Source organism: Macadamia integrifolia, unplaced genomic scaffold, assembly GCF_013358625.1.
Source record: "Macadamia integrifolia cultivar HAES 741 unplaced genomic scaffold, SCU_Mint_v3 scaffold1420, whole genome shotgun sequence".
In the NCBI taxonomy this organism is placed as follows: Eukaryota; Viridiplantae; Streptophyta; class Magnoliopsida; order Proteales; family Proteaceae; genus Macadamia; species Macadamia integrifolia.
In genome coordinates this window covers 1-23,541 of record NW_024868196.1, presented here as the reverse complement: position 1 = coordinate 23,541, position 23,541 = coordinate 1, and the positions used below count along the sequence as shown (strand labels likewise).

At 39.4% G+C, this 23,541-nt stretch overlaps 1 protein-coding gene across 1 annotated transcript; it reads left to right on the top strand.

Moving 5' to 3' along the window:
* Positions 1–3,201: 3,201 nt before the first annotated feature.
* Positions 3,202–5,171, top strand: LOC122063666 (cytochrome P450 71AP13-like). Its single transcript, XM_042627361.1, has 2 exons — positions 3,202–4,136; positions 4,299–5,171. The coding sequence occupies exons 1-2, from the start codon at positions 3,207–3,209 to the stop codon at positions 4,908–4,910; spliced, it is 1,542 nt and encodes a 513-aa protein (XP_042483295.1). The 5' UTR covers positions 3,202–3,206; the 3' UTR covers positions 4,911–5,171.
* Positions 5,172–23,541: the final 18,370 nt, after the last annotated feature.

Sequence of the window (23,541 nt, the reverse complement as noted above, 5' to 3'; positions counted from 1 at the left end):
TTAGGAAATAGGCCATCATAGGGCTGGAGGAGTTTAGAAGGATTGAAAACCCTAATGTCAGGGTTATTTTGGCAGATTGGCTTTGGCACAACAGTGAAATATATGGGAAGACAGTTGGGTTCCTACCTTGACCAATTACAAGATTCCACACCCAAAACCTGCTAATTGCTCTCTAGAGTTCCTCTCGGATCTTATTGACCCTATTGCACATTGCTGGAGGATGGATCTCCTGCAACATACCTTTCAACAAGATGTGGTGGGTGCTATTCTAATGATATCTCTCAGTACTTGTATAGAAGACGATAAGCAAGTCTGGGGCCTTCACGGGATGGTCTTTTCATTGTGAAGACAACATACCACCTCTTGTCTAACACAACTCATGCACTGGATGCATATGGTCCTTCTTCATTAAGAGTCCATCATTGAGAGTTGGTGCCTGAATCAGTGTGGAAGAGAATCTGCTCTATAGATACTTTGCCAAAGATTAAAGGTTTCCTTTGGTGTTTGTGTGCATAGAGGCTTGCAACTACTGAGGGGCTGCATACTAGAAATGTACCTATAGATCGCTTATTCCAGAGGTGTGGAGAGAGGATGGAAACTGCATATCAATTATTATGGGGTGCGAGTTTTCAAAAATAATATGTTTTGGGAGTAGCTTGTCTTATCTACATGATTAGTGAGTGGTTGGCAAGTTGGGATCCTCTCTTTCCTTCAGATAAGAGGGTGGCTCTAGAATCTCTTTCCAGAGCATCCTTTCTCTGTTGGTATATTTAGAGAGCTCGCAATGATATGGTGTTTAATGTTCATGCATGGTCTCCCCAAGAAGTGATTGTAGCAGAGAAGGCTTATTCTGAGTATGTGTTGATTAAGGCTACTCTACCGCATAGAACTCCTGTTCAGCCGCCTTCTTAGGACTCATTTGATAGCAAATGGCAGCCTCCACAATGTGGTACAATAAAACTGAATTGCAATGCAGCACTGTCGCGAGGGCAGTCTAAAGGTGGACTTGGCTGTATTCTTAGAGATCATAGAAGGCGAGGTAGTTAAACCTTTTTCAATGCCTTCTTACTTCACCATTGCAATTCAGGAAGAAGTGCTAGCTATCAGGTTTGCCTTGTCTCAGACAGCTGCATTGGGGTTTGGAAGGGTACATATAGTCTGATTGCAAAGAACTTGTAGAGCTGATCCAAGATGCTGCTCGCTTGCCATCTCTCCAGGTCACTCCAGTCCTGCATGATATTCATGCTCTCTCTGTTTCTCCTGATTCTATTATTTTGTCTTGTATTCGAAAGACGGTAAACAATTTTGCTGATACCCTTGCCAAGAAGGTCTTGTCTAGCACATGTATGATAGATTGGCTATATTCCATTCCTTGACTTCAACAGCTTTATTTGTCTGAAGCTTTAGGTTGTATGCATGACCATTATTAGTAAAATTTTGTTTTAACAAAAAAATTGTGTTAGAAAGGAATACTTTTAGAAGTACACAACCAGTTGCTTACCTCACCATATGTTTTGCTCAAGAATTCTTGACCGTTTCCTCTCCAAACTGATCCCATCGTTGCCAATTCTTGATTCCTTGGCTCCCACCTTTGGGAATTCTATTGGAGTTTCCATTGCAGGTTTTGTTGACCATTTGCTGTCTACCTATTGTGTGGAATATGACTAGTGACTACAACACAACAAAAATCTACCGAGAATGAAGAACCATGCTCGGTTGCTTTCTTCCCTCAATTGCTGTCTCATTTTGAATGGGAAAATTTTTCTCCAAGGTGGACCCAATATTGTAGAAAAATCAACCTTTTAGTTGACAACGAAAATCAATTCAAAGGTGGCACTCCATCTTCGGATAGGATCAATATATTCCTTGACGCAAATTCCACAGTGAAAGCAATCATTGGGGGGGGGGGGGTGAATGTAGCTTGGGAAGAAAAGAGAGAAGATATTTTGTCCTGTGATAATAGCTATGGAAGAAAAGAGAGCGCATTTATTGTCGCATTCGACAAAATGTTCAACCTGAGTCCTGATCCTCTGAAGGAGGAGGGGAATTTCCCTACAAATATGAGAGATTGGACCCACTGCATGTATGTTTATCTCAAAGTGTATTTAAGGATTCAACACTTATCCCATTTGTTTTCAAATATACTCATTTTCACCTTTTAAATGATAAGAAATGAGATAGGTGTTGGATCATCACATGGACGTGTCCCTAGATGTATATGCAGAAGATCTATTCTCGGGTGGATCCATGCATGCACCTGTTTTATCAAAACCTATCATATTGGAAGTAGGTTGAATCATTTTGTCAAATTTTTTTTCCCCTACAAAATTTCTGGCTCGCTTCGTCCTCTTGTGCATGCCCCTCACACCCATGGTATCAAGAATCAGGAAGCTGATTGGTGAATCAATTGATCTACACCTGCTCAAACCAATTCTAATTGCTAAGCTAACTATTCCATCCCTGATTCAGATTTTTAAAGACTAGCTCACTTCTCTTTCCCTCTCTTGCGCAAATTCATCTCCATCTCCATCTCCATCTCTATCTCTCTTTCCTCGTCGCTATCTACCTCTTTTCCGTTCAGCCTCCACCTACCCCTACCCTCCCTCTTTTCCACCCCTTCATCTCTCTATAGTCTATCATCTCTCTACAACTCCCAACCTCGAACCCAAGACAGCACTACTTCCTGCTCGCATTCTCCTACGCCACACAAGGAGGAAAATGATACCTCGTCCCTCTTGTTGGATGCCCCTATGTACCCCCTCATTGGCCCTTGTGTTGGTCTGGGGGCCACACGGCTGGGTATCAAACTATTTTTTTTCCAAAAAATGGCAAGAGATCAATGCTGGTCACAAAGCCCTTGTGCATGGCGGTGGGGGGGGGGGGGGAGGGGCAATGAGAGCATGCATAAGGGAATATATATGAATCAAATTCTTGATTTCACGAAGGGAACGGCGGAAATTTTGTGCACACATGTGTTTGGGCATAGGACCTACACAACTAGGCATTATTCTTTATCCCTATAAAAAAAAAAAAATCAAAATTAAGATAACGATCCAAAAAACTTCGTTTAGGTTAGAAAAGAACACATGGCAATCGATCAGCACATGTCTACATGAATTCATCAGTTGACAAAGATTATAAATTTAAGTGAATGGCCATCAAATGAGAAAAGCTTCTGTTTTCTACTTTGCGCGGAAGAAAATCAAATGGCGGCCCCCTTCCAAATGCTCCAGAAAGCAACAACCCTGGGAACCATCCAACCCTACTTTCTCTTTGCAACCATTTTTTTACTAATTCTGCTTAAGCATCTCTCAAAGGGAAAACATGGAAGAAGAAAGCTCAATCTCCCACCAGGTCCTTCAAAGTTACCTATAATAGGCAACCTTCACCAACTAGGTAACATGCCTCACCTCTCTCTTTGCCGTCTCTCTCAGAAATTTGGCCCTATCATTCACTTACAACTAGGTGAAATCCCGACTGTGGTTGTATCCTCTGCTAGAATAGCAAAAGAAGTAATGAAGACCCATGACCTTGCTCTTTCAAGCAGGCCCCGAATCTTTTCTGCCACACACCTACTTTACAATTGTACTGACATGGCCTTCTCCCCTTATGGTGCTTACTGGAGGAATATCAGGAAGTTATGCATACTTGAGCTCTTGAGTGCCAAACGAGTAGAGTCATTTAGGTTCATAAGACAAGAAGAGGTTGCGCGTTTGGTTCATCGGATTACAGAGTCATATCCAGGCACAACTAATCTTAGTAAGATGCTTGGAACCTATGCAAATGAAATTGTTTGCAGGGCAGCCTTTGGTAGGGGTTTCATAGAAGGAGGTGAGTATGATCGGCATGGGTTCCAAACCATGTTTGATGAGTTTCAGGAGCTGCTCGGAGGACTTAGCTTGGGAGATTTCTTCCCTTCCATGGAATGGATACACATGTTAACAGGTGTGAAATCAAGACTAGAGTGCACCGTTAAACGATTTGATTGCTTCTTCAATGAGGTAATTGAGGAGCATCTCAATTCCAAGAAAAAGAAAGGGGACCATCAAGACTTTGTGGACGTTTTACTTGAAAACAAGAACAGCGACTTCAGTGATATGCCTCTTACCATGGACAACATCAAAGCCATCATCTTGGTGATATGAATTTCCTCTTTAATCACTTCTTTTTCTTACAGATTACTGTTCTGCTCTGGTTTTGTTTATAAGCAACAACAGAGTGAAATGGATGAATCCATTAATTTTGTGATACTTGACCATCAAATTGCAATCAATTTATACCCTTACCCTTCTGTGCAGGACATGTTTGCTGCAGGAACAGACACAAACTTCATAACCCTTGACTGGGGAATGACTGAGCTTATCATGAACCCAAGAGTGATGAAAAAAGCACAAGCTGAAGTAAGAAGCATTGTTGGAGATAGAAGAATAGTATTAGAAGATGATCTACCTCAGATGGAGTACTTGAAAGCTGTAACCAAAGAGATCTTCCGATTGCACCCTCCTGCTCCACTACTTCTCCCAAGAGAATCCATGGAAGAACTAACCATAGATGGGTACGTCATTCCTGCCAAAACTCGCTTCTTTGTCAATGCTTGGGCTATAGGAAGGGATCCAGAGTCTTGGAAGAACTCAGAAATGTTCGAACCGGAAAGATTCATGGAAAGCAATATTGATTTCAAGGGGCAGGATTTTGAATTGATACCATTTGGGGCTGGCAGAAGAAGTTGCCCTGCTTTAGCTTTTGCAATTGCATCTCTTGAGCTTCCTCTCGCTCAACTTCTTTACAGCTTCGACTGGGAACTTCCACCCGGTATCCAAGCCAAGGATTTAGATATGACTGAAGTCTTTGGCATCTCAATGCACAGGAAATCCAATCTGATTGTTGTTGCAAAGCCATATATGCCCTGACTATGAAATCTGAATATAAACTTCCACTACCCAAATCCTACTAAAGAAGTTTGAACCCAATATGACGTACCCTATATTTGAGACTTTCCATTCCATATTACATAGTTTTCCGCCACCTATGAGGCTATATATTCTTGCAATCTTCTTGAGATGTTTAGTACTACTGTTTGGAAAGGTATCCGAAAGTGCCGGCCATTTCCAAGAGTCGTCATCCCTTTTGGCATGGAATGGAGATGGGATCAGAAAACCTTGAACGACAAATCATCTTGTGATGCTCTAGGTAAACTGGCCTTCTCTACAGTGATTCATCATATCTGGTGGGAAATGAATAAAAAGAGATTAACTTTTTTTTTGCTAAAAGATTATTTCATTAAATGATCATAGAAAAATAAAAAGCCATACAAGATAACAATTTCAAACAAAAGGACCTAGCTGACTCTACCCTCCCACCTTCGGCATGGCCATCAGCAGGAGGAAAGAGTAGCACTAATGAAACCGAAAATGAGGCCTCCCATCTGAATCCCTTTGCAAGAGATCAAGAATATGGGAGGGAAGGACCACATTATCACCCGAAATCCCTGTCTTCGCCGCATCTCTGGCCAAATAATCAGCTATGGAGTTCCCTTCCTTGAAGTTATGTGATATCTTCCAGCTAATACTGTCAAGGAAAGGCTTAAGATGCATCCATCATTGGAGAGCATACCAGGGAATTTTCCTTTGCTGAATCGCTAGCACAACCGAGCTAGAGTCAGACTCCACCCATAAGCAAGTGATGTTCAAGGCCTTTGCTCGCAACAAACCCTCCATCAGACCCTCCACCTCCGCTTCAAATACTCCAGTAATACCCATATATTTTTTATAAGTACCCATGATCCTGCCCTGATGGTCCCGAAATATACCTACCGCTCCAGCCCGATCAGGATTTCCCATAGAGCTGCCATCAAAATTTATTTTTATCCAGAACATTGGAGGTTTACACTAGAAGACCTCCAATAATTCTCTGTTCCCAATTCCCTGTATCTGAATGCCTAGGCGCCTGCTGCACTACAAATCTGCTATGGAATTGATCTCGCCTCTAGATCTTGTCTTGTTTCGTCCTATGTCCTCAAGAACCATCATTAATACGTACCTGCTTGACCGAAATTTATTTTCAAAGAACCTTGCATTTCTCTCCCTCCATAAATGATCCAACACAATGGCTAAATTCATATTCCACGCCTCCTTGCAGCAAACCAGTTTCAACTTTCTCTTCCACCATTGAGCAAGATCGAGTAGAGAGCCTTGGCTGCCCCAATGCACATTGAAAGCCTCACAAAGGAGCCTCCAGATCTCCTCAGAGAAAGGGCATCTTATGAAGAGATGCTCTAAAACTTCCTCATTTGAATTACATAGGACACATCTGGACGCTAGGGGGATCGCTTTCTTTTTTACCACATCATCAGTAGGGACCTTTCCATTAATCACCCTCCATGCTAGAGTGGAGACCCGAGGCTGCTTCTTTTTATCCCATATGAAAGAAGCCCAGGAAACTGCTGATTTCTTCACCCTTATATCCTCCCAAGTTGATTTGAAGCAAATTCCCCATCATGAGAAAGGGACCAGATACTCCTATCTTCACATTTATAAGCAGGGATGTTAATTTTCTTCACCTCGTTTATTATGTTCCTCATAAAAGTAGAATTCATTTGAGGAAAATTCCATTTGAAATTCTCAATGAATCGGTTAACATTCCCATCCAGCACAGATATGTCAATGCCTTCCAGCATCTCACTCTCTTTAAGGGCGCCTTGCCCTACCCAGATATGCTTCCAAAAACTTATTTTTTTTCCATCTCCCACCACCCATCTCTCTTTTGAAGATATGTATTCCCATATTTTCCTCAGACCTGGCCAAATATATGATTTTCTGAATCCTTTCTTAGGGAGACCCTCCCTATCAAGGAATCTAGCCCTCAGAAAAGAGCTCGCCATAGACTCTTCAGTCTTAATTCTCCAGGCAGATTTACATAGCATTGTCTTGTTTTTGTCCCTCAGTCTCCTCAATCCAAGCCCCCCCTCCTCCTTAGGCTTACAGCATTGGTCCCAATTTACCACAATTTTTTTTGCATTGTCCACTTCCCCTGTCCAGACAAAATTTCTCATCCATCTTTCAAGTGTATCAATGAGAGAATTTGGCCACAGTAGACCACAAAACTGTGAGTTGGGATGCTAAGAATCATAGAGCGCACTAATTCCACCCTACCTGCCATTGATAAAAGTCTTCCCTTCTAGCCCTCTAATTGATCCTTTGCCCTGTCTAGAATAGGCAAAATCGATTCTTTTGTGACCCTGCCCTTAACAATTGATACACCCAGGTATCTGGTAGGAAAAAATCAGAGGGGAATACCCATTTCCTCTACAATGGCCTGCTTGCGCTAGGGAGAAATATGGCTTAGAAAAATCTTACTTTTTTCTAGGTTGATGCACTGGCTTGCAAACTCCTGATACTTAACAAGAATTTTTTTTAAATGGAAAACATACCTAAGAGAGGTGTTCCCAAATATGAAAATGTCATCTGCAGAGAGACTGTGTGTAATACCCTACTTCTTAAACCCGGTCTAATTACACGGTTGACCCGGTTTAACCATACAGGACCCGAACCGTAGAGGGTCAAGGCGGGTTCCTTAAGGACCATGATAACAAGGGTAACTTTGAACACCGGTTGGCCGGACAAGTCCGAGTCAGTGCCAGAGGAGACGGGTGTACCCAAGCTGTGTACATGCACATATCATAAGGCCATGTACAGATAAATCAGGTACGTAGCCGTATCTTAAAGCGCATACATATGTTATATCTTATGCTAAGAGTGAGATTCGTGCTGAGAGTCGAATTCTATCAAAATCCCACTTGGTGACCAATTTTCGGCCCTCAGGTCGGCGGTCACAGGTGTGCGCATCTGCCCACCTGAGTGACCCACCCATGAGGTTACAAGATGTTTTAAAAAGTATAAATAGCTATCATTATGTTTTTCCTTTTTCTCATTTATGACACTCGGGCGTTTGGTGAGATGAGTAAAGAAGAGAGAGAAAAGAAGGGAAAGAAGAGGAAAAGGGAAGGAAGAGGAAGAAGAAATGGATTTCAGCGGCGCCAAGGTTTGATCTTCCCATTCCGATGCCGGAAGAGTGATCTCCAACACGAGATCAACGATTAGAGGTGAGCAAAGACTAGGTTCCTTAAACTTTCACCATACCCAAGTAAAACCCTTGATTTGGGTAGTGTTTCTTGAGGTCTTGTAAATCCCCCTTGAGATGATGAATCTAAGGTTTAATAGATGGTTTATGTGTTGATTTTGAAGGATTTGAAGAAGTGTTTCCACGGTTGGAGGAGCATTGGTGATTTGAAGTGATTTTGGGGTTTTTGAACGAGTTCTTGAACAAAGAAGGTAATATGGCTTCCATTCCTTAAATCTAACCTAGATCTAGGTTAGAACCATCTTATGAGACCTTGAATGTGTGGAAAATGGGTTTGAAAAAGCCCTATTTGATTTCCCCAAAGGTTGGGGAAGGTTTCGAGGAAAATGACATTTTCCCGCCAAGACCGGTGGGCCAAATGGCCCACCTGAGGGCACCCACCTGAGAGGACAGACCCTCGGGGCCAACTGGTGGGCCCAACCAGTGGGTAGACCGGCGGGCCAACCTACCCGCCGGTCTTAGCAGGCCCTTGGGGCCAATCGGTGGGCCCAATCGGCTGGCCGACCGGTGGGTCAACCTACCCACCGGTCATGATTGGTGGGTCAAGACAGGTGGGCTGTCCGACCCACCCGAGAGGCTCCCAACATGATTTTTCCGTCCGTATGGACCCAAAACGGACGTGCGACCTTCTTTTAGGATTCTAAACATGATGTTGTCATCAAATCTTGTTAGTTTTGACCCCAAAGTGGTGAAATACTAACCCCATTCACTTATGATAGGTTCACTAAAACTTTCGCTTCTCGCACCGGATCTCACCCGTACCGAGCGTGAGTCTTTGCACACTACAGGTAAGTGGGGAGAGGACGTTTGGCCTTGTTTCAAGGCTTGATTGGCATTCATCTAATTGTATCTAGACTAGCCATGTCATCATGCAAATGCTATGTAGCTTAGCCATCCTTATATTTTATGCCATGTGTGCTGTGTCTATTTCTCAATGCCAAATGATGATATGCTTATGTGAGGAATGTTGACATCATTGTGCATGATGCATTAATAGACTAGATGCCATAGTCGGCTTGGAAACGAGTGCATTGGTGGCCCGTGGAATGGGACGCGGTGGCACTATGCAATCGTACTATGTTATATAGGAGCATGCGGTTTAGGATTATCACCTTCCCGTGTTACGACCCTTCCCAACAGGGGTTGAGGAATTGGGTTACCATTTGGGGGGAAGCAATGGTCGCGGTTGTCGGGTCACTGTGGCGGTTAGACATACGCCCGATTGGTCATTAGGACAGTCAACAACCTCGGTGGTATATTCAAGAGGGCTAATCGTACTGCTTTTAAATTGCTGGAGTCAGCACCTTTATTTTCTGTCATTTACTTTTATGTTGAGAGGCGGTGGTCGGCATGTTTTACTTTTCTGAGTACTCACGGTTGGCCTTCTCCGACAGCCCTATGGGCGTATCGCGGGATGGAGTTCGTGGCTCGTACCTGGAGTATACGTGCACTATGGTTGTAGTAGCTCTAAACCAAAGACTTAGTAATGTTGTTTAGGTGGAAGTGATTAAAAAAATGAATTGCATAGCATATAGTGCATATGGTTGTGTTTTATTGTGTGGACTGTTGTATGGTCCTTCTTTTCACTTACTGAGCTAGTGAGCTCATCCCACGTGTGCACCTCTTTTAGATGATTTTGCAGGGTATCAACCTGAAGAGCAAGGGTCGGGCCCCACAGTTGAATTCCATGAAGAGGATTGGTGGGTCCCCGAGGAATTAGAGCACGGCACGGATTGCCCGTGCGAGGGCTATGCTGCGGGACCACAGTTTTGATACCGAGCTGACCTTCAGTTTTGATATTGAGCTGAGCTTCACTCTTGATACTGAGCTGAGCTTCACTCTTGATACCGAGCTGAGCTTCACTCTTGATGTCGAGCTGAGCTTTACTTTTTGATACCGAGCTGAGCTTTACTTTTGATACCGAGCTGAGCTTACTCTTTGATTTTTGATGATCCCTTTTGTGTACTTGATGTGTAAATTATATTCTTTTGTGTAATTATCATACCTGCGGGCCCACATGTATTTAACCTATGTATTACAATTTGGGTATCAAGTATAATGGGGATATTACAGGTAAATTAAGTCTTTCGCTAAACTGTTGAACATTTTCCTAGTCATGTGTATGCTGTGGTTGGATACTGTATCAGATGATCCTGACAGGTTTGGGTTAACCGGTGTTAACCCGGTCACTGGCCCGGTTCTGTGTGAATGGGGTGTAACACTGTGGGCTGGAGTCGTCACCCCTCGAGGGCCATTAAGCGCCTTGAACTTTTTCTCTGCGACAAGCCGTTGGAGACCTCTACATAGCAACTCTTCAGCCAGAATAAATAGCATGGGGGACAGGGGGTCCCCTTGTCTCAAACCCCTCTCCACCCCGAAATACCCTATCGGACCACCATTAAGAAGAACTGAAATCTTGGTAGAACCCAGCATCTGGTGAACCCACAATACCCATCTATCTGAGAATCCAAATTTCCTTATAACGTGAAAAATAAATCTCCAAGACATCGTGTCATAAGCCTTTTGGATATCTATTTTCAAACCCATTCCACCTCCTCTAGCGTCAAAAACAATAAATTTGTTAGCTCAGACACCACTGAGATATTTGAATGAATAATTTTCCCCTTTTGGAAAGCACCTTGCTCTTTTGAAATTAGCCAATGCAAAACACCTGATAATCTAGTCGCCATTATCTTAGAGATAATTTTATAAAAGAAATTCCCCAAGCATAACGGTCTAAATTTATCCAAGCTCATTGCCCCTTCCACTTTTGGAATTAATACTAGAAAGATAGTATTAATACCATTAGGCATTCTACTTTTTCTGAAGAAACTTTGAACTGCATTGCATACATCTAAGTTTATAATTTCCCAGCAAGATCTATAGAATTTACCTGGGAAGCCATCTGGGCCTGGAGCACTCTCAAGATCGAGCTCCCAAACCGCCTCTTTAATTTCTGCATTGCTCGGCAAGACATCCAGTCTCCATCTATCATGGTCATCGAGCACATTTGGGATGCAATCTAACAGGTCCAAATGCTCTGAAGTTTCTGAACCCTTGAGAAAGTTCTCATAAAACCCACTAACATAATCTTCAAGTTCTCATAAAACCCACTAACATAATCTTCCAATTGGCTCTTGTCAGAAATAATTTGCCCGTATCCCTTTTTCAAGGTGCGAATAGTATTTTTCAACCTTTCAACCTTCTAATTTTTGCACTAACATGAAAAAATTTTGAGCATCTATATCCTTGGGTTCTCCATCTCATTCTGGCCTTTCCAGCCCAAAGCTTTTCATGGTTCTCTATAGCTTTCAGCAACCTGGTTTTTGCATCAGCTTCTCTGGCAAAAATCTGATCATTCATCCCATTTATTTCAATCTCACCCTGCACTTCCTCCATCCCTTTTTGCGCTGCCTCCAATTCCAGGTTAATGTTCGAAAAAATTTGATTAGCCCATGGCCTAATTGCACCTTTCAGCCACTTAATTTTCTGTCTGAAAAAATAAAGAGCTGAACCTCTAATCCATTCATCCCATGATTCCTTAACCACTTTCATGAAGCTCTCATTTTCTATCCAGTAGCACTGGAATTGAAATGGGCAGTTATTTGGCCTTACCAAAGACTCCGAAGTTATAAGGAGAGGGGAATGGTCTGAGGCCCCCGTAGACATCACTCCCTGGTGACAGCCATAAAGGGCGGAGAACCAAGAGTCATTACAAAAAGTCCTATCCAGCACAGCAACTACATTTCCTCTTCTCCTATTGTTTGTCCAAGTGAATTTACGGCCCTTGGAGGGAACCTGAATTAAAGAATATCCATCCACTATTGCTATGAAATCAGTCACCGATCCCATGTTAAAAGCTCCAGGACCTCTTTTCTCATGCGACTGGAGGGTGGCATTAAAGTCTCCAATTACCATCCATGGAATACCTGGACCCGGGCATGATGCAGTCAAATTAACCCACAGCTCCCTTCTAGCCTTCCTGAAGCATTTAGCGTGAACTATAGACAGGGAGAAAAGCTTATGCTGCCAGCTAGAACTCATAGAAATATGCTGCTCTGATGAAGAAAGAACCATCGGCTTTAAGAGACCCCTTTTCCACATAACCCAAAGATTGGGCACTTTTTGCATTCTCTCATTATGAATGAACTCAGTTTCGAATCCATTTTTATTAAAAAACCTCTTAGAGAAGTCATGCACTTACATCATCGGCTCGGCTATACACACTATGTCTGGAGCCTTTTCCCTCACAATTTTTCCTAAGGCTAATCTAGCAGCCTTCTTCCTTATACCTCTGATGTTCCAAAATAACACCTTCATAGTCATCTCTTTAACAGAGCGAGCCTATCTGATTTCCTGAAAGCCTACTCAGAGGCCGCAACAGACTTCCCCTTGTGTTGTCTTCTTTTTTCTAGTTCTCCTTCTCGCACGCATGCCATTCTATCCACCTCATTCAGGTCCTCATGAAAAACCACCATCGCCCCATCAATTAGCTGTTGAGAGCTTCTAGATTGAATATGAGAGAACATAGAGATATTACCACCACCCACACCATGACCCAAGCTATCCTGATGGTCAGTCCGCCCCCTTCCAAAATCAACTTGTTATCGAGCACTATTGAGAAAATATAAGATATTATTACATTTGAGATTCATAATAGAATTCTTCATAATTGTGTACTTTGCACTAACTCAAATAGGAATGACATCTTGCCCCCTGTAGGGATCTTCCCCTCATTACTCCCCTCCCACTTAGTTTTGATGTATAAACTTTGGTTTTGTTTCTCCCACTAGTTTTATTGTATCCCTCCCCCTCTTTTAGTGATTTTGTCCCCCCTAGGTGTAGGCACCCAATTTTATCACCTGTCCCCAGCAATTATGATTCACAGGATATGGACGAGGCTTACTCTTTTGTAATAGAATTCGACATTTCAAGAATTAAATTCGAACTAATATTAAACCCTAATCTGGATTGAAATCTTAATCCATTTGAAAACCCCAATTTGGCTAACAAATTTAATACCCTGAAATCTGACTAGGTGTATTTTTCTCTTTTGACCATTGTAGTGTCAAGGTGACTTAAAGTGGGAATAGATAACCATTGAAGGTGCATTAGTACTTGATAAGTGCTACAAATCATCCATTAAATGTAACTACCTCTAGAATAACTTTAGGGTTTTGTCCTTAAAATTACTATTTTGCCCTTGAACCCTGATTTAACATTTTTCCACTGGACCATAATTTGACTTTTTTTTTTTTTAATTTTATGATTTTAATCTCAACCATAATATTGAATTATTTAATTAAGATTAAGATATATATATATATATATATAATATTAACTTATTGTTCACATAGACAATTAATTAACAAGTGGACAAGACTTATCTAACTAACAACCTTAACTAACTAATTGTTGCTAATTAATAATTAACAAATGAAGGCTTTCTGAATAAAGTTGGAGACCTTTCGTTTGAAATTTAGATAACATTAAAGTAAGGGAGAAAAAGTAGGAAAAGAAAGAGAGAGAGAGAGAGAGAGAGAGAGAGAGAGAGAGAGAGAGAGAGAGAGAGAGAGAGAGAGAGTTGGAGATAAAGTAGGAAAGTGAGAGATAGACTTGGAGATGAATTAGGGAGGGATAAGAAAAGAAAAAAACGTGGCTCTATTGCCTCTCACCCTCTATTTAAGAAAAAGAAAAAAAGATATTGTGGAGAAAAAAGAGGAGAAGGAAGAAGAAGAAAAGGAAAAAATAATCAAGGTTTTGAATGATTTTGAAGGTAAGAGTTTTTAGCATGATTTTCTTACTTTTTATGTTCTATTTGGGTGATAGATTATGATTTAAATGTATGAAATTTGGATTATGGGATTGGTGAGAGAGAAAATATGATTTTGATATGTTAACAGTATGTTCTGGGTTGGACAGACAATAGTCGGAGATTGTTCATATTATTGAATATAGTTAAGGATTATTTTATTATATGAAATAATTATTAGGAGAATACACATGTCTTTAAGTGATTTCCTAAAATTTTTAATAAATTTGAAGTTGATTTGATACACTAAATAATTCCCGTACTCAGATAGGTCATTCTTTGGGGAGTTTTCAATACCTGAGAATGTGAGCAGTGATGGAGGAATATAGGTTTTGTATTTTTATCTGATTTTTTTTTCCGTAATAACTTTTATGAGTCTTATAAATTCTTGAAAATTTAGAAGTGATTTGAGTCTAATAAATTGGGTTAATGAATTTTTTAAATTTATTGTACAGAATCTGTTATAATCTGAAGACCATTTTTTAGGGGGATTGATACCTAACCTAAGAAGGTTATTTTGATATTATTTTTGTATGAGACATATATATATATATATATATATGTGTGTGTGTGTGTCAATTTTCAATAGGATCTAGTTTCAATTTATTTGGAGTTTTAAATGTATTTATATTCTAATTTCTATGGCAGTAAGGAGAATATGTTAAGGCAGAATTTTAAGAACAACATCAAGGTGGTTGGAACCTCTACCCTAACTTGTTTATGTTTATAAATGTTGTCCAAAAATAGAATTTTATTAGCACTAGATCTGTTCTAAACCTTGGATTTCATGGTGTTGTCATTAAAAATCGGATTTTTTTTTGCAAACCTAATGTTCTGTACAGAAGAGAATAAAGAAATAAATTGAAGTTTGTTCCATGATTTACATTATATGTACATAGCATAATTTTCTAAATGGAACATTGATTAAATAATGTTAGTTATTAATATTATGTGTTAAGTTACGATTACGATTGCATGGAGTAATATACTATGTGCATTATATGATTATTATACCACATGAATTTTTGGTCTGTGTATATTATTAAAAACACTAGCTTACATAAATTTATTGTTTTTGATGTATGAGATGCATTGTTTGTTGTGGTAATGATGCTTTACATTACTGGCCTTGATTGAGGAGGGATTTAAGACTTCCTCAATCATTGCTTTGTAATTTGTAGTTGTTGTTTTGATGATTTTTACAAAAAATGAAGCTGATTTTATATTTACATAGAGACCGACTAGGTTAGAATTAAAATATTGATCACACTTGAATTTTGAATTTTTTTTTGTCTATGCATATATATATATATTTGTTCTTGGATGACTTTATTGTTATTTGTCTCGCCTTATCAATATTGGCTTTATAATGTAGAGGTGATGATTGGTTCATTAGATTTTTCTTTAGTGGAACTATGGACTATATGACGCAACCAATCATCGGTAAAATTTACCAATTGTCACTTGACCTTTGGGAGTTTTGACTTGGTCTTGGGAAGGCTGGACACTAGATAGCATCTACGAGTTTTTGTATGATGAGCAGAGGCAATGTAGTACTATGACACATTGGCCATTCACAGATGATGTTGTGAATTCATTGTTTAGTTTCTTTAAGTCATCATATGTATTTATGCAGCGATATAAATGTAGCAATGCAAGTATGTGTGATATGCTTGTTCTTTTGTTTTCTTGAAATTTTTTATATTATCCTATATATGTCTTTCTTGTTATTGGTTGTATGATCGTGATTTCAAGCTTGTTTAGTTTGGTGGCTCTACTTACTACGATTCTTCTTTGAGACTTACCCTCATAACTTATAGATGACATTGAAGAGGACTATTATGGAGAGGACATGAATATTAAACCTACTATTGATCAGCAGGAGGATATTGCTTATGGATTTAAAGAAGATAATGACTTTTATATTTAGATGATGTAGACTTTGAAGATGTAGTTTAATTCAACATTACTTTAAGTTTGAAAGTTGAAATAGATAGTTGAACTTTGAATTTTAATATTATATTAGTTTAGTTAACTCTTGCTTGCACTTATGTTTGTGTGGATGCTATTCCAGTTCATTATCGCCTAGAACTTACAGATCATGTGAACCGTTGATGTCCAAAAATTCTAGGCCGATTTTAGGGGCATCACAACTAATGTCTGATTTTATGGAACTTGTTGATTAGTGTGCTATATGGATGAATCAATTTGAGTGTTGTTAACGAATCAATTTGGGTATTGACCAATGGTGTGAAAATACACAAAAATAGTTTTTGAAAATCCCCCTAAGTTGCCAAAAGAGTAAGAGACCTCTCCTCATGGATCTCAAATTTCTCTGAGCCATAGATGAGCTCAACACCAACACCATTGCATAGTGCTCCGAAAGACGATTCCGACGATGTATGGTAAACGACCATTGGACCACTAGATCTCTTGGAATCACTCTTATAAGCCCAAACCCCAATTAAGGAACACAACTATAAGAAAATGATCATTTTTCCCCTAAGGAGGGAAAACCTACCAAACATTTGGTGCACCCGCAAGACATAAAATGACCATTTTCCCTTTTCCAGGGTGGGGCCGCAAATGAGTATTCTCTACTGGCAAGTCTCCCAAAAAGAATATTCCTTTCAACAGGCTTACCAGATTCCACCATTTTGGGCTTAAATCCCATAAATAGGGGCCCTATTCCACTTCCAAGGATAGGCGGTCTACCTACCACCCACCAACCCTTCCTAGAGGTGTCTGAGTGCTGAAGGAATGTTCCAACTCTGAAGAGTCTTATTTTTTCCTCCTTGCTTCTAGCTTCCTTTCTCCTAGCCCAAAATTTTGTCAAAATTCTCGAAATTCATGTTGCATCGATTTTCTAGCTGAAAATTGAAAACGTAAAAATTCCCCAAACCTTTAGATAGCCTTAGGAACCCTCAAATGCCTTCCCAAAGTCCAGGTTATGTTAAAATCTCTAAAATTCCACCACCTTGATTTGTGTGCCAAAAATCTATAGATGTTTCCAAAATAAAAATAATCCAATTTTTTTTTATCCTTTAGGAAGCTTCCCTGTGGTGTGGGAAAGTCTTGAATGCCCCTAGATCTTCTCAAAATCCCAAAGATTTTCTATTGATGTGAAAGGTCATAAGAAGGTCAAATACACCAAAGTAGGAAAAGCTTAAAGTAGAATCCACCTTTGCTTGAGCAGATGGACCATCATTAAAGTTCATATTTTTGGAAAAAAAGGTACCTTCCCCGCTTGACCCAAAATAGGGGTCAAGCACAAGTATAGTTCCCTTACTCAATAGACATAATGTAGATTTTTTGTGTGTATATAGTAATATAAATAATAACGTAGCAATAACTTAGCTCTACATACATTATAAGATTAATAGTGGAGAATATTCATTCATTAAGCATCTAGTAGGTGGACTTGTCCAACTGAGAGGAAAAGGGTGCCTAACTCCTTCCCGTATATGTAACCTAACACTTACTCTCATCTCTGGACCAAACCAGCTTTAAAATCCCTATCCTTAAGGATCGGGCTCATCCATTGGCTTCTAGAAATCCCCAACCCCCAATAATTGCCAATCATTAATATGCCTTTTAGAAAACCTCCTTAAGGAAAAATTTGTTTGCGAAATAAGCCCCACGTATCTCCGAGAGGGGATATGAAGGTGTGGGACCCATAATGCTGCCAAAACGGGCCCAACCAGATGGATATGAGTCATTACCCTTACACTGGGTTTTGATGGATCCTTCCCTTTTTATTCTTGTTTCAGTTTCTTGAGTTTGGGATTTCCCTTGGTTTGTTGCTTTGGCTTTTTATCTTTCTTCTTTTCTCAATTTTAATAATTTTTTCATACACCTAACAAAAAAAGACTTAAAAAGTGTGGAAGAATAGAGTTAAAGGGATAATCGAAAGATTTCACTAGTGGCATTAGGCATCACGCAGGTTAGGCTGCTAGCAATCTCCTAAGTGGTCCAATTGGCTACCTAATAAGCGCACACACACACACATTGGATATCTTGTCTTAGGTTCAACAAGGAAATCCATGTATAAGGTAAATCTCCTAACTTGGGCTTAAAGTATGTTATGGTTATATACAAAGATCTTGTGTAAGATTGCCTACTTATAATGGGTTAGGAGGCCTAAAGGCTATATATAAAATTGGTCTCTACCTGAGCTGTACCCATGGAAAATACGGAGGTCCCATCACTCTTGTCATCATATTATGTATGATAGAAGATCCAATTCCAATCTTAAGCTTGGCCTGTCGGTATTTTTTTTTTTTTTACTAATTAATATTTCTTAATATATATCTTAAGATTTATAGATCTAACATATGGTATCGAAGCTTGAAAGTTTAAATACTATGAAACACACAAATAAAAAGAAGAAAAAAGAAAAGAAATGATGGTTGGAATGGGATAATTATTAGAATTGTGCTTAAACCTCAACAAAACTCCACTGAATCAGATTATTACATACTTATGTTCTAATCCTAGTTGAATTAAATGATTAGGAGTCATTAAAAAAATTTGAGGGATCTAGGACCCATGGCCAAGAGGGTTATTTTTTCTTCAAAAGGATTTTGAGACCTTAAAGCCATAGTGCCATCCTTATTGTTTTTTATTAACCTGGTCTTTATTGTATTCTTAGCCATTTTCATGATTATATGTTAAAATCAAGATTGACAAGGATGTAATGGTAGAGACCCAATTTTGTTATCCTCACCCAGCAATGATGATTTTTGGATGTGGACAAGATCTACGCTCTCTTTCGGAAGAGGATCTGGCATCTTAATACTAGAACCCTGATCCAACCAAACCCTAACCTCGGAACCCTAATCTAGAAAAACCTTGGTTTCACTCCATTGACGTTCATTTAGCAATGTGTTGCATATTGATTGTCTTTGTTGGAAACCTTGGCCACGTGTCAGTGATAAGTTGGTCAGAGGTGATGTCATGGCTATGTGTGATCACCAAGTTTTCATGATAGTGCTCATAGGCATATCACATATTGCATGTGTGATAGTGGAAGCAGTGTGTAAAGGACCCTTAATTAAAAGTGAAGAAATCATTATTTTATCCAATGGTAGCATATTTAAGGGTATTATTAGAAATCTTAATGAAAGACTTAGAAAGTGGTATCTATATGTAAGTTTTAGAACCTTGAACCTTGAGTCTAAAGCAATTGGAATCACGTCAATTGGAAATCGGAGTAAAAGTTACGACATGTACTTCAGGCCAACTTGTAAGATGAAAAGGCAGTATTTTACACATTAGTTGTATTCAATCTCATTTTTAAGATCTATACATTACGTTTGAGTTGAAGGTATAACATAAGAAAGGTAATTCTTCGAGTCTTCTATTTGTAGGAAAAAGGAATAAGGTCAATCGGAATTCGTATAAGATAGATATGATCATTTCCATATGATTGCTTTAAAATAGAGCCAACTAAGTTTCTCATGATGGATTTACTTTACATGAATTTGAGTTTAATTTTGAGCTATTTTAAAGAACAATTAGAGGAATTATATTTCTATAAATCTCATACATATTTGAATCTAATTTCATAATCAGTAAGAATCGATTCATTTGGAGTTATGTATAAAATGTTATAACTCACACATTGAGGTAAGGTTAATATGCCCACGTAAATTCTGGCCTGAACCGGGTGGTTAAACCTACACCATTTTGGGCTTTTGTTCGACCTTTTAAGTGAATTTTAGGAATTTCATTAAAAAAAAAAAAAAAAACTAGTAGAGAAAAGAGGAGAAAAGGGAAGAAGAGGCCAATTGTTTGTGTGCTCTCATACCCAAATCTTGAGAAAAATGTTTGTTTGAAGATTATTGTGTATTGAATGCTTGAGTACCATCACCCCCAAGCTTGAGAAGCCTCTAAAGACTACATTGAAGGTTTGAGAGGGGTTTTTTCAGAGATCATTAAAGACAAAAAAACTTTTTATGAGTGATAGAAAAAGCAGAAGGAGAAGGCAAAGAAGAGGGACCACCATTTTCAACTCTTGAAGCTTCAAGATTCTCCATCAAGTTCATTAAAGACAAGGAAGGTCATGTATGTGATAGAAGAAGAAGAAGGAGAAGACAAAGAAGATATTCCACCATCTTCTACTTTTGAAGGTTCAAGATTAACCATAAAAAAAAAGTTGAATATTCTAGTGTATCTGGGAATCTCAGAGAAGCTCTCCACCCCTTGCTAGTCAAGGGAGGTAATCTCTACTCACCAAGTCCTATTTTGTATGACCGAGATTGTTAAATTTGCTTAACCTAAGGTATTGATTGTAATTGTTAAGGGGTGAAACCCTAGCCTGAGTATTATCTCAAGTTAAAGCAGGTGCCATAGCACCTGGACTATTGTAATAATCACAAGCTAGTTGAGTATTGAGCAAAATACGAATCCTATAAAGGGTATTGCTCCATGGAGTAGGTAGTGAGCCGAACAACATATATAATGTGCCATTTGTGTATGCTTGTATATTGGAGTGTGTGGATTTTGAATGCATGCTAGCTGGGTATGTTTGTTTGGTAGACTTAGCCATTGAATGGTACAAGGTGGACAAACATATAATTGTATGTGTTGAATAGAATACAGGGTAGCTTCAAACAGACATCTACGGGAAGGATTTTATCAGAATGGGATTAACAAGTGATATCAGAGAATTGGTTCCCCAGTTTTGAAGACTAATAGTTTTGGGGTTTGATCTAAGAAGGTTGATAATGGCATCCGGTGAGGGTAGTCATATGGGTGGCAGAACTCCCTACTTCAATGGATAATGTTATAGGATCTAAAAAATTAAAATGGAAACATATTTGAAAATAAATGGTTATAAGGTATTGATGATAGTAAAAAATATATACATAAAAAGAAGGAGGTTTGAGAACAAGTTCAAAGTAGTGAATGCATTACACAATTTATTAGCTTTTAATGAGTTTGTGAGAATTGAAGGTTGTAAAACTGTTTTGGGAAAAATTCAAGCAGTCCATAATGTAGATGGCATAATTAAGGAAGCCAAGCTTAAACATTTTAGAGCAGCATTTAAAGGTTTGAAGATGTCTGAGAGAGAAACAATTAAGAGCTTTAAGAACAAGGTCAGTGAAGTCACCAGCTCCATCAGAGGTCTAGGTGAGGCAATGTTAGATTCAGTCATTGTGAAGAAGGTTGTGCGATCAATGCTAGATCTGTTTGATCCCATGGTATCTACTATTGAAGAATCCAAGGACTTAAAAAATTTGATTCTAGATGACTTACATAGTACATTGATTGCATATGAGAAGAGAAAAGTTCAGTCAAAGCAGAAGCATGTTGAAAAGGATGTAGCTTTTAAAGCTTTAAAAAATTTTTAAACTAATGAGGACTATGAGAGTGAAGAATCAGATGATGAACTTCTAGCTTATATTTTGTGACACTTAAGAATATGGTAAGTACCAGACCTATTTGGGAGATCAGTGAGGTGTCCCCACCAAGAAAATGACAAGTATTAGGGGGTTTGGGAGATCGGTGAGGGTGTGCAAACTTTAGTCCCACATTGCCTAGGGAGAGATTGTTGGGTTAGTTGATAACCTCAGCCTCCTTAACATGGCACAATGCATTTTAAAGCCTTAAAGACAATGGGCTAAAGAGGACAATATTATGCCAAAGTTAATGGGGTCATGGCGTTACAAATGGTATCAGAGTAGACCCCGACAGCATATGGGGCCACAGCAGGGATGCTGTACCGAAAGGGTGGAAGTTGTGACACCCAAGAATGCGACAAGTGTCATACTTTCCTGGGATATCGGTGAGGTGTCCCCACCAAGAATACAGCAAGTACCAGGGTGTCACACCCCGCTCTCACAAAACTGAACCGGTGATCGAGTTAACATCGATCAACTCACAAACCTGTTAGGATCAACAATGCAGTAACTGCAATACAACATACATCTATTAAACTAAGATAAGACTTGTATTTTCAACGGAAGACCTATTCATAATAATACCTGTAGTGGTTTCCTAAATACTTGATACCCAAATTGAGTCTTAAAAGTTACATACATTTGGGCCCGAAGGCATAATATATACACAAAAATATAACAATTTAAGTATCTAGTAATCAAAAGGGAGTACATCAAAAAGAATAAAAAAGAATCATTCAGAAGTCACAGCTATCATGTAGCACAATCCTCACACATGCAATCGGCACTGTGCTCAAACATATTAGGGACCCACCATTCCTCAGAGGAAAACTCCACGATGGGGCCTGGCTCCTAATCTCCAGGTGAATAACCTACAAAATCACCTAAAAAAAGTTGTGCCCGAGGGATGAGCTCACTATCATAGTAAGTGAAAAGGAAGACCACACAAATAGTAACAACACAAATGCACCTATATGCAATTCATTTTAACCCTATTAGCCTAACAACATTACTAGGTTATAGGTTATGTGCTACTCATAACCACAGTGTGCATGTGCCCTGGGTATGAGCCATGAACCCCATCCCGTGATACGCCCATAGGGTTGTCGAAGAAGGCCCACCGTTGGTACCAGAATTTAAATACACGCCAACCTCTAGCAAATTTAAATGACAGAAAGTAAATGGGTGACTCGACCTGAAATAAAAGTAATACGATTGGCCCTCTGAATATACCACCGGGGTTACCGACTGTCCTAGCGATCAGCTGTGCGTACTTCTAACCGCTGCAGGAGTTCAACAACCGCAACCCAATGCTTCCCCCCAATGATCCCCCAACAGGTAAACCCCTATTGGGAAGGGCTATAGCACAAGGGTAAATCACATTCTAGCCACATGCCTCTACATGAGCATAGTACGATTACACAATGGCACCACGTCCCATACCACGAGCCACCATGCAATAGTTTTCAAGTCGACTATGGCATCTAATCTAGCATATACATCATGTCCAAATGAAATTCTTCCATCACATACATCAAGACATAGAGGATATTCATCAAAAAGCAAAGCATAGCATGTTATGTAAATGAACATACAATACGTGATATGGCATATGTGATGTCTAGTCTACACACAAGTGATATGATGACATGGCTAGACTAACATATGTTGAATGATGCTTAATATTTTGTAATTAAATCAAAGTCCACTCCCCACTTACTTGTATATGTACATGGTACTTATACCCAGTACGAAAAAGATTCAATGTGTGGGTATACGTATATTGAGTTAACCTATCATAAACATAATGGTTTATCATTTCACTATTTTAGGGCCAAAATCATCATGTTTGAACACTACAATAGGGTTTAGAGTCATAAATGAGGGTTAACCATTAAATTTGGATCAATTCTAGGAATTCTGGAAAGACAGGTGGACTAGAGCCAAAGACATAGCCCATTGATTTCAGCCCGTCGGTTACACCAGAGCCCAGAAACTGAGTTCGAGGAACTCAGGTGCGCTAAATCTAGAAGATAGGTGGGGTAGAAATACCCCTAGTCTTTAAATGAAATTTTTTCCAACCTCATTCCCAACTTTCCTCCGGCTTAAGGAACTTGTTTGGGGATGATCTGGTGACTCAAATCACTTATCTAAGGTCTAATAATGTACCTTCAACCTAGATCTAAG